Source organism: Rhodnius prolixus, unplaced genomic scaffold, assembly GCF_049639745.1.
Source record: "Rhodnius prolixus isolate KJV_2025 unplaced genomic scaffold, Rpr scaffold_11, whole genome shotgun sequence".
Taxonomy (NCBI): Eukaryota; Metazoa; Arthropoda; class Insecta; order Hemiptera; family Reduviidae; genus Rhodnius; species Rhodnius prolixus.
The window spans coordinates 17,947,743-17,960,305 of record NW_027411625.1 but is presented as its reverse complement, the minus strand read 5'-3'; the positions used below and the strand labels follow the sequence as shown (position 1 = coordinate 17,960,305).

The window sequence follows — 12,563 nt, the reverse complement described above, 5'->3', positions numbered from 1 at the left end:
GAAACTTGGTGTAAGAAAAAGCCGTGAAAGTCATTACATCAGACTTTTTAGTTTAGTGTTTAAGGCTTTTTGTAAAGTGTCTTTTCAGTACCACCTATCACTTCTATTCTTATTATCTTCAAATATAAGGAGGTATTAATAAATTGTATTAAAATATTTTTATTAATTTATTAGGAGTGGAGCGAGTTCGCTTAACAGATAAAAAAAACTATTCCTTCTTTGAGTGAAATACATCCTGGTCTAAAACTCGCTTCAAAGCTAGCTAATGTAAACATTAAACCTATTAGATTTTTCTGAATAGCTGAGCATCAAGAGAAAAATGATAGTGCTCTTCCCGTAGGCTAAATGAAAATCTCTCAAACCTATGTCTTTGTTGCAGGTGCCTGGAATGATGTTTTCATCAATACGGAAGATGTGTCTGCCTGGGAATCCGTTAGCCCAACCCCTGCCGGTGAGATCTCTGATGGTCGACATCTGGGAATAAGGTTTGTACTCGTAGCTTCTGGTTCCGTTTCCAGCATTAAACCCAACCTTTAAACAAAATAATTTTTAAAAATTAGCTAAAGGGAAACTAAGTATCCCATTTTCGAAAATAGTTACGGTTGATTTGACTTACAAATGCAGGAGTTCCACCTTCACCCCCTGTCGTGTCACCACCAGCTTCCGTGTGTGATGTCCACTGTATATCCAGGTAGTTAAATATAGCGTAAGTGAAAACCTCATCAGTCGCTAGAACAAGCTGGAACGTGTTTGTCTGAAATAATGCAGCTCTATCAGTATTTCATTCTCTAAATGCTGCAATATTAGTGTGTAACCAAAGTATGTAAGTTTGTTATTATTATCCTTCAAACGTGCTTCATACTAACAATGAGTATATTTATCTTATAATCTCTATTGCGTTATGTATGAAAATCAGAAGGACGCCAGATAGTCTTTGCAATCCGAGATGAGATACTTAAAAGAACAAAAAAAAGTTGGGGTGCCTCTAAATAGCTAACTAAGGGTAAGTAGAGAATGGTTTGCAGTGTGGAGCATGGAGGTCTTTAGATTTTAAAAAAATCTAGAAAAGAACTTATATTCTAATTTATCTAAAGATATACCTTTAGAGAAATAATTTCTATAAGTTGTAGATAAGGCCAAACGGAACCAAAAGAACTGCCGCCAAACGTCCAAACTATGCATTGTACTATCGTCACATATAGTAGCGGAACCTCGACACTGACAGAGGAAAATGAGCGGCTTCTTACAGTGTGGGAAAGGAAAAAAATCTGAGAAATATATAGTATCGTGAGGCAGAATGACGAATGGAGAATGAGTTCCAATAAAGAGTAGGCATAGTTTTATTGTTAAGCGTGGACGTTTGAGATAGTTACATCATTTAAAGATGGTGAAGTAGGAAATGATTTTCCCAGAGGCCATCGGAGGGGGAATAGACTTGCGGGCAATTGCAGAACGTTAAAAGGCAAGTGACCTCAAGGAATTAAGGAGCTGCAGATGGGTGGCTCAGAAGGGTTGGGCGGAGCGGAAAATAAAAAGTAGTGAAGGCTGCAGAAGCCCTAAATAGGCTGTAAGGATAGCAAAGAAGAACACAAAATCATCAAAAATTGCAGCGTTACCTTTGTGAGTGAAGCGTCAATACCTCCAGCAAATGATATATTCTTCCAGGTGACGATGACTGCGTGCTTGGGTATAAAAGTGTCCGCTCCGACCACACCCTCTCTAATGTCCCACATAAGTCTCTCCCGCATCTTCACGGCGAACTCGTCTTGTCTCTTGTAAAGATCTCGTTCTCTCCTGGATACAGCAAAAAAGACAGAATATTATCTTAAGCCACCCATGGAAGAAACTTGTTCTGAAAAAAGAATGCTATTTAACGAAATTATGGCAACTTAGAAAATACTTTTGATGCTGAAGGCAGACACCAATTGCAGCAATGATTGTGACAAGTAATTTGGAATTAAAACGAAATTTTAAATAAGAAAAATAATTTGAAAGCATGAGGTCAGACAAATTTCTGAAATTACAATCTAAAACTCTAAAAAGAGTTCTAGATTTATTTTTTGGCCCATGGAAGTTAATGGCGTTTTAGAAAAATTTGAATGTCAAAGGTTTATTTGTTATGATTGGTTTGGAAGTCAGACTGAAGTCAGTTTCTTAATCATTTCTTAAAACAATTTTATTCGCCAAATTCCATGGCAAATTATACCTGAGGTTTGTGACTTTGCTTCCAGATATAGGTACTCGATAAAATATCGTCCTCTTCTCTTAAAACGTATATGCCATTGATTCTTCCTCAGGTTCAGCTCTTTTTCACAAGAACCCAGTTCATTCTTCACCTTACGTGATGAAAATGAATTACGCATTTTGCTTACTTCAAACAAAGAATGCTTTTCGTGAAGTAATATTAATATCGATCGCCTTGATGACAAAGCATAATTCTTTATCTTAGATTTTATCTGATGCCTTTCACACCTGTTTATTGTATTCCAGACTGGTTTCGGATTAATTCGGACTTCTGACGATGAATGAAAGTCGAAATGCACTATAAATGCGTGCTACGATGGATAAAATTAAATATATCCAGCACTGCGGGCCTATTAGAATCAATTAATTTGAGTTGGCAACACTGCCTTACGTTGTGGTTAAGGTTAATTTATTAATGCACAGCAAAACCACGTTCTTTGTTTAATACGCAGTAGTATTGTTCTTTGTTTATAAACAATAAAATCTTACAGTTAAAGCGTTCCATATTAAAACTGTCCGGTAGGACAGTTGTATAAGGGTTGATCATCAAAAACTGCACGAAAAAGCGTAACGTTGAAAAACACCCAACTTTGACAATTTTTTTCTATTTTTCTATAAAAGATAAAATTCCCAAATTTTCTTTAAATTATAGGGCAAGTCCTCCTTTATAACTGTAATTTTTTTGTCAAAACCCAGATTTAATATATTACGGGAAAAAAGTTACTGAAAATGAGCAAAAACGGCATTTTCAAAAATTGGTCTTGTTCTTGTTGTTGTTGTTGTTCTTCTTCTTCTTCTTGTTGTTACCTTTTTTGTAAACAACGTAGCGCCTAAACGCGTGAACCGATTTTCATGAATGAGGTGTCATTCGTTTCGGAATTTTATGTAGATGTGCCTTTTGGGGGTCTCGACGCTGTACATCAAATGGGGGAGGAGTTAGCCCCATATATGTGAGGCCCCTTCTCAAAATTATTATTACTAATAACTCTGAAAATGTTAACCCGATTTTAATAAAATTTGGCAGGATGAAAGGTTTAGGGCACTCCTACGTAACATTTAAACGACGTTCTGCTCTTACCCTTATTAGGGGGAAGTATGGTAATCGTTTCAAATTATCGAAACGTGAACCGATTTTCATGAATGAAGTGTCATTCGAATCGAAATTTTGTACAGATTTGCACTTTAAAAGTCTCGTCGCTATGACTCATAAGGAGGGGAGTTTGCCCCACCCAAGTAAGGCCTTTTCTAATACTATTATTACCAATATTTCTATTACGCTTAGTTCGATTTGGATAAAATTTACCACGAAGAAGTGGTTAAAGCTCCTCTACGTGGCTGTGAAGTGAAGCTCTTACACCATGCTCTTACACCTACTAAGAGGAAGTACTGCAATCGTTAAAATTATCAATGAGTGAACCTCAATCAATGAATTCGATTCAAAATATTTGCCTTTTAGGGAGAAGTACTGTAATCGCAGTTTATTTTTCTTACTCCTCTTAAAAGGAAGTACTGAAATCGCTTTTTAATTTTGCTATTTACGTACAAATACCTTCCTATTTTATTCAAAACGCTTTCTCTAAAAAATTGTTATTGAGGATGGTTTGGGGGACCGCAACTATAATCATTCTTTAAAAAGATCGCTCCAGTGGTAGTTACGGTTCGGACTTAACACCTTTTTAGGTTATAATGGTAGAATTTATTATTCCAAATTTTAATAAAATCTGTAAAGCAGATATGTAACTTTGCAAAACAGACAAAAAGGAAAATCTATCCAAAAAGTCCAAAAATCTCCTTAACAAAAACTTACAGTTTAAAATGTTAAGTATAAGGGTTGATTAAACGCCAAAAGGTACACAAATCAGCAAGTACCCAACATTTCATTAATACTTCATTAATATTTAAGTAATTTTACTGCATTAAATTTCATTTATTTTTTTGAATTTATTAGAGGTCACAGACCCTTATGCTGGCCAGTTCATTCATAATTTTTTTTTTTATTGATTTAAATCGCGTCAACATCTGAGGTTATTGGCGCCCGGAGTTTTTTTCAGTGCACTGCCGGCCTCCGGACAGTGTTCTCTCGTTACAGACAACACTGTCCATCACCGGCCAGTGAGCTGTAAGAAGCTCTTAGGAAGAGAAAATCTAAGGGTCAGCAGCTGGATTCGAACCCGGAACCTCCACGTGGGAATCCAATACGCTAACCGCATAGCTAATCCCTTCCCTTAGTTCATTCATAATATTTTATTTTTTGTTATAATTATGATAAAATGTATATTATATCTTCGTAATTAAATAGGTACTTTATTATAGCTTTATTCCAAATTATTCTTCTGATTTATCTTTATTAGGCCCTTTATTCTGAGTAGTCACATATACATGCATGTTAAAATAGAAAAAGACAAAGTTAGAGTCGGCTACTGTTTAAATTTGAATCACGGATTTAAAACAATATTTCAGTCTAGAATTCTTCTTACCGAAGTATTTGTGAGTACAAATAACGCATAGGTAATATCCAGTAAATTATTCAACGATAATTATTCATTTCTCAATTGTAATTTAATGTAGTCCCTCTAATTTTACTTATAGTAGGTAAAATACTGGTATAATTAGCTGTCATAAAAATATGCATATCTTATATTCCAAATATATAACACTGCGGTAAGAATACCTAGATTGAGAATTGAAGAAAACTATATTATTTGCGATAAAGCCAGATTAATTATTACCTATTATTAAAAACGCTTGACTACTAAATAAAGTAACAATTGCTTTAATCGAATTACGAACTTAAACCGAAGATTTTTATTTAAAAATAAAAATAAATAAATAAAATAAACAAAATCATTGATGAATGTTGGTGCAAGCATTTTTGAAAAAAGTTTTTGAATTTTTTAACCTCATATTTTTTTTTTATAAAGTTTTTTTATTTAACCTGTGATTAATAGTTTGTTGATTAGATATTACAGTCAATCTAAGAAATAGTGTTCTATTTGAACAAATATTTTGTAGACGAAAATGGCCAGCATAAGGGTCTGTGACCTCTAATAAATTCAAAAAAATAAATGAAATTTAATGCAGTAAAATTACTTAAATATTAATGAAGTATTAATGAAATGTTGGGTACTTGCTGATTTGTGTACCTTTTGGCGTTTAATCAACCCTTATACTTAACATTTTAAACTGTAAGTTTTTGTTAAGGAGATTTATCAAACCTATTAGAAACCACATTTTCAACGGTTATTATTTAGTTTATAATGTCAGATTTGTCTTTATATTCTCTTACAAGTCAACCTGACTTGTAAAATAGTTTGTAGAAAAATTTAATAAAGACTAAAAATTAAAATTCAAGAGAGAGAGAGAACTTTTATCTTACCTAAAATAAACTCCTGGCTGTCGTTGATCTTTTTCGTTCGATCTAATAGAACCAATTCTGCATTTACTGTAGAAAATCCCAATAAAAGCTGGATCATTTTTCTGCGGCCAGTCTTGCATTGGAAATGACATTGGATAGGTCATCTGTTCTGGTGGATCACTAAATTCTAAATAACCATTTAGTGACACCTATTTTAGGGCATAAATTTGGAATTAATACTTATTTTCAAGAATAATGATGTTTTAATACTTTGATTACTTAATAGTTACTATGTGGTTGAGCAAAGCAGCAGAGTACTGGTGGAGGAATGGAGTTCATTAAGAAGCCTCGCACTGAACTATCAGGGCCTTGGATGAGTCTCCTGCAACTACTTTGCTTGGTAGCATGGACTGCCTTGAAGACCGATTCTACCGGATAAATACAGGCAAAAAGCCTCTGACAGTCTGGAAAAGGCGACAGTGTATATCAGGGTATTCCGGATGGATCTGCTTAATCAGTGACGATGGGCTCTTGTAGTCTTAGGAAGGCTTAATACTTACATAAGTAGGATACTTGTGCTATTTTACTAAAGCACACACCCAATAGAACGATAGTAGCTCTGCTTTGCAAAGCGGGTCAATATGTCAGTATGGGCTACTGACTGGCAAGGGATGTTTGCATAGATTTTTGCCAGGAGGACAAAGAAATAACACCTCACTTTGGCCAAAGAAAAAAGTTTGTATGACTGATATGCAGAGGTTTGGCTCTTCGTAAAAGAAAATCTAATGCTTTAAAAGTTAACTATGAGCCATTTTCGATAAATTATACAATTAAAAAATGAATGTTTACTTACCCTGGTATAGTTGTATCTAAAACCGAAGAATGGCAGCTGAAAGTTGAAGTTCTTGTGAATCTGTGTGGATGACGGGTTGATCTCCCTCTGCAGATCACCGTGGTTATTATCTCCCCCCTGGTCGAAGTACCAGTACATCATCTCAGAACGGATTTGCCTTAAAGTATCCTCAGTGATTACATAGGGTTGGCTATTGTCTGTCCCATCGGGTGGCAGTTGCCGGTCATCAGGGTTCACTGGGCCGAGTGGATAGTAAACTGATGGAAAAACAAAATCTGATTTCACAACTTAGACAAGTTTCTCTGCCTACACATTTACTTCAAACTTGGAATTTATACGAAATGATAGTTGCTCTCAACCAGTGGTGAATCTTCTTCAGAATATTAGGGGGTTACTTCCTTGAGGTAAAAGAATGTTTGCAGCGTTAAGATACACTTCTTTCCAAATTGTGTCACGAGTAATTGATGACTGTGAGCTACTTGTAACTGACTTAATCCTGAACCCTCATATAGCCTTGTAAATGGAGATATAAACCCGGAAAAGTAAGCAACTATCTACAAGCAACCGGCGTATTTACCAAAAGTATCATCGACTTACACCTCAGCTAGCCAATAGTGCCTCAAAAGTACGAGTGATTTTGGTTGTGCTATGAGGGCGTCGTTTATTTTGAGCAGTTTCTACAACGTGGAATTCCATCTGAATTTTACTCTTCGCAGCTAGATCGGAAATATTCTGTTTTGGCAGAAAAATATCCTTCTTTTATTAATCGAAAAAGTATAAACGAGAAACATACTCAGTGTTGTGGATCCAGATCAAAACCAAGATAATGTGCAACTGAGTTTATTCTCGCATAACTCGTTTCTACAAACAATAAATATTTGTACATATGTGAATAACAAATGCTTACAAAAATTAACAATCAAGATGGCATTTACCACATTTTATCTCTCTCCGAATCAAAAACCCAAAACCAGATACCACACTAAACACAATTCTGAATACACAAATAATGTTCTTAAAAACACAAACCACATGTTCTTTTTTTTATTTTGGACTATTTGAACAACTGTTTCAAATTATTTGATATTTTGGCTCAAATAGTTTTGAATAATATCCATTACGCTAACATAAGAGATAAAGGGTTTCAAATTAACCAAAGTTCAGAAATAAATGTACTTGAAATAAAAGCGTTTCAGATTGTATGAAATCAATTGGTTATCTTCTTAACAAAAACTTACAGTTTTAAAAGTTAAGTATAAGGGTTGATTAAACGCCAAAAGGTACACAAATCAGCAAGTACCCAACATTTCATTAATACTTCTATAATCATAATTTTTAGAATGTAAATATTAGATGTCAAATATCCTTATGCTGGCTGGCCTTTTATCACCCATAAATATTTTTCTGTTAGAATAATAAAAGATGTATCTCATCATCATAGTTAGTATTAAAAAGGCACTTCATTTTAACTCTATTCCAAATTATTCTTGTGATTTATCTTTATACTGAATAATCATCACATTCACTCGCATATTAAAAATGTAATGATACTAGCCTCCTCGATTTTAAGGGGGTTTCAATCAGAAAAAGAACACCTGGTCGAAACTTTAAAACTTTATTATCTTACATAAAAATCCTTGACTAATAATTAACTAATTACCGTAAATTGTATATATGTAACTTAACTAATAATACACGTAAATTGTAAATAGGTAAATGAACTAAAAAGGTGACAAAAATGTAAAAAGGAATTAAAAACCCTTGACTAAGAATTATAAAAACAACCACTACGACAGGAGTTCCCCCTTACCGCCCGTCGCCCTGCCTACCGGGGCCAGAGAGTGGCGACCCCAAAGATCTCAAGACAAATTTGGCTTACCCGCCGCCAGCACATGCAGCTTGACCATTCCTCGCCAAAATCTTCTCTGATATTGTCAGGGTTTTTCGCACTCAGCACCAGCCACTCCGTTCGGTCACACTCACTGTTCTGTTTTTCTTTCCTTCCTTTCTCTCATACTATCACTCACACAGACTCACATTGACACACCCTACACACACACACCACTCTCTAGGCCCCCACAATTCCGTCGGCAGCGCGCACAATGCTCCTATCAACTTCCTGACTATGTATTCTAAGACTACCTTATCGGCCTCGTGTTACATTCTCTATGTATAACAATTTAATTCTAAAAGAAAATATAATTACAATTCACCAAAACCACAATTCCGTCCCCTACATCACACCTTCCTTTGAAAAAGTGGCTATACTCACAGAGTATGCCACTTTATCCTTACTTTCCTACACTACACTTCACTCTACTTCGGCTGCTGGGCCCGGGGTTGGCTGGGCCCTCGGTTGACCTCTGCTTCTTATGTATATATGTATCCAGCTCCTGAGATGATAAGCTCTGGACCTTCGGGATGGTAAGAGCGGGGCGCCGGATGGCTCTCCCCTTCCACACCCTCCAACCGGAGCAACCTCTTAGTGGTAGTAGCAATAGAAACAGAAAACGGCCACCCGTGCAAGCTCCCCTGACCAGTCTCCACAGCACGGTGTTGGTGGAGCCTCGCCTTCTCAGAGCAGATGATATTGGGGTGTCTCTAACGTGCATCTTCCCTGCCTACTCCCTGAAATTATCTTCTATCCCTGAAGATGTACGGCACCATGAGATGATCTTTGTGGCCGTATAAACTAACTATCCAGGAGTCATTTGCAGCGTCTCAGTATGCGATGGGCATGCGCTGTAACGTAAGCTCCTATACGTAAGCCTGTATCCTGTCCACTTCCTAGGTAGGAGTCTTCTCTCTTTGCAACGTACTCCGACATGATGGTTGCTGTCTCAATTTGAGGGACCAAGTTGGCGAACAAACCCATAGTGTTCCTTGTCCTTGCTGGGGGTAGACTAGTTGCATCAGGCTCCAAAATCATGGTTATCGACTAGGAGAGCTGCCGTAGTTGGTGCAGCGTGGGCGTCAGCCAAATGATGGCAGATGTCTGCTCGTCCCGGCCACCAAACCCCAAATCCCGAGGCAGGGCCCCTTTAACGGTATTAATGAATTTCCTAGCTCCCTACGATTCCATGTCAGCATGCGCGCTGTTATCTACCAGATCTCTAATGAACCCTCTTAGCCTTTCCGTTTCCAGCTTTGTCCCCCGTCCCCTTATCAGGATCCCCGAAGTTTAAGTTGACCCAGATTTTGGTACCCTGGTCCGTAGGTCCATCGGGTGCTTCCCTTCCTTCACTCTAACTGGCGATTCGGGAGCCCACGTTCTATCTTTAGGATCCTCTGGTTCTTCAAACGATACCGAATCTCCCGAATCCCTAGCAGCACTCCCTGGTGAGTCCCCGAGCTCCCCTTGGTTCTCGACAGCGATCTCCCATTCTCCCTCCGGCCAACTATCGGAATTTTTCCCTTCTTCGCGGCCATTATCTTGGCTGCCCCTTAACGTCGACTTACTTCTCCGCATTCCGCCCTCCCGCTGAGGTAACGGAAGCCAACTTCGACTTGCATTCAGTTCTTCACGCCTTGTCTCCTTCCCGATTGAACTATCTAGCGCTCCCGGAGATCCGGAGTGGTGACTCGTTGTTTCCGGTCTCACGCTCTCTTCATCACTTTCATTGCGCGCTTGGACAACCGCCCCCCTATCATCAGTTTCATTCCCCATGGGGATGTCTTGCTTGTCCGGAGTTCCAGTACTAGCTTCCCCGATAGAGTCAGGCGAGGTTCCCAGTGTCATTTCCGCCCCATAGCGCTCATCCCCTAACTGAATTACTGTATCTTCCTCCCCCTCACTATCATCGGCAGCCCAATTAGGGAGGTTCCCCCCAGAAAGCATGCGTGTGGTGCCCTTCGCCTCGTCAGACAGCGACCATTCCGTGGGCCCGATGTCTCAGTACCGGGAAGTGGTTTCGGCAAGGTGTCTCTCTCGAAGGCTGGTTTTAACCGATTTATGAGGACTGTAACTGCTTCTCCCCCCGCAGGAGCTGACAGGCGGCAACGAATAAGCTTGAAGTGAAATTACGGCCCTGGTCTTTAAGTAGGTGTTGTGGCGCGCCATGCTTAAGGATAATGTGTTCGACGAATGCTCTAGCAGTCGCTTCCGCCGTTAGTTCCTGTAAGGGGACAGCCTCTGCATATCTGCTGAAGTGGACTACAAAAGTTAGCAGATATTTATAATACCCAGCTAAACCGAGAAATCCGCGGACTTCTCGGATATTGTGAGGAGTCGGATACTCCCGAATTGCCCTTAATTTTCCCGGGTCCGGTTGTACCCCCTCTTCGGTCACCACGTGACCCAGATAATTTACTTCGGAGGCAGCGAAATGGCATTTCTCGAGGTTCACTTTTAGGTTTGCTCTTCCCAATAAAGCTAGCAACCTATCGAGCCGATCACAATGCTCTTCGATAGTGGTACTGTAGACGATAACATCGTCTAAGTACACAAAGCACCCTACGCCCTTAAGTTCTGCCAATACCCGGTCCATCAGTCGCTGGAAGGTGGCGGGTGCGTTTACGAGTCCGAAAGCCATCCGACGGTATTCGAAATGTCCTCCTTCGGTCGTAAAGGCCGTCTTTTCTATGTCCGCTGGCGCCACCTGTATTTGGTGATAGCCGCTCGTGAGATCCAGAGTTGAAAAATAACGACTTTGGCCCAGTCTCTCTAGGGTCTCACTAATCAGCGGCAATGGATACGCATCTCCCTTGGTGACCGCGTTAAGGCCTCGGAAGTCGGTGCAAAAGCGCCATTTTACTTGCCCGTCCAGGCTCTTCTTTTGCACCAACACTACAGGGGCTTGCCAGGGACTGGAAGAGGGCTGGATGATGCCCTTTGTCAACAGGTCCTGCAAATGCTCGGCTATCACTGCCTTTTGGTGATGAGGAACGCGGTAAGGTTTTTTTACTATAGGGGGGGGGCGTCTCCAGTCAGGATCTGGTGTTTTACAGGGAGCGTACAACCGATTTGGTCAGGTTCCCCGAACACATTGGCATGTCTGATCACCGTCCGGTACACCTGTTCCCGATGGTCCTTGGGTAGGTGTGCCAGCTTTCCTTTGAGGGCGGCGAATTCCTGATCCCCTTGTCGCACTGAGCAGATTCCTACCCTGGGTTCTCTATTATCATTTTCATTGTCCAATCCTACTACCTTCTCCACCCCCTCAATCGCTCCTAGCTTTTGATTTCTGTCGATCCGGATTTTATCCGGGGTCAAATTCATAACCTGCACCCATAAGTGATCGTCTTGATAGTTGTAAATGGCTCTCCCCACTCATAACCCTTTCTGGGGTTGCTCCATCGGCTCGACCAGGAAATTCCCTTCTTTCTTCGTGCGGGCAAATGCTGCCACCAATTTCTCACTATGCGCTGGTATCTCCGTAACCTCCGCGGCGCGTACAGCCTCGAGGCCATCGCCATTCCGAGGAGAATCCCGTTCAGCCGTGACGTTTTCATACCCAGCATTCTGGGGAGTCGTAGGCTTCTTTCGGGGACGTTCCTCGGTCCCATAGCGAACCTCACATATTGGCTCCATAGTAAGTGCCCGAGTCTTAGTATTTACCGTCATTCCCAGCTTCTCCATGAGATCCCATCCAATCAGGCCATCCCTGGGGGTATCTATCTCCGCTATCACAAAAGTGTGGTCTACAGGGATCCCTCCCACCATACACGCGATGTCCTGTTCTCCTACTACGAAAAGTGGTGCCCCCGTTACTCCTCTAGCTATCACCTCGGTCTTCCGAATTGGTACCCCCTTTACGGGGCATTTTAGGATGGAAACCTCTGCTCCGGTATCAACGAGCAGCTCGGATGTTTGTCCCGCTAAGGCTAGCTTCAGTATCACCCCTCCGTTACGAGGTGTTGTAATATTAGGGATTACGATATGACGTTGCGCCCTCAGTCGTGAAGGGAGCCCACCGGCGGCGCCTCCAGTAGCTCCTATTCGTTTGGGGTCTCCTCTGTATTCCCGGTGGAACAAAACCCTATCCTGGGTCCCTTCATTCGTCTTGGGCAGTTCCGTGAGATGTGAGCGGGATCCCCACATACGTAACAATATTGAGCGTTCTCTATTCCCCGGCCCTCTGATCGTGTTTTTCCGACCTGGACCCTACATTC

At 40.3% G+C, this 12,563-nt stretch overlaps 1 protein-coding gene across 4 annotated transcripts in view; it reads right to left on the bottom strand.

Moving 5' to 3' along the window:
• Positions 1 to 12,563, bottom strand: part of mesh (sushi domain containing 2 mesh) — a 74,481-nt gene that overhangs the window by 45,899 nt on the left and 16,019 nt on the right. For 2 of the 4 annotated variants that reach the window (XM_074137721.1, XM_074137724.1), the window contains exons 2-6: positions 6,453 to 6,727; positions 5,621 to 5,808; positions 1,617 to 1,794; positions 617 to 754; positions 363 to 531 (exon numbers count right to left, since the gene is read on the bottom strand). In XM_074137721.1, coding sequence (XP_073993822.1) covers positions 363 to 531; positions 617 to 754; positions 1,617 to 1,794; positions 5,621 to 5,808; positions 6,453 to 6,727 — 948 coding nt within the window. Of the gene's footprint in view, positions 1 to 362; positions 532 to 616; positions 755 to 1,616; positions 1,795 to 5,620; positions 5,809 to 6,452; positions 6,728 to 8,331; positions 10,298 to 12,563 lie in introns of those variants that run through there. The other 2 variants (XM_074137725.1, XM_074137722.1) reach the window with 2 other exon arrangements.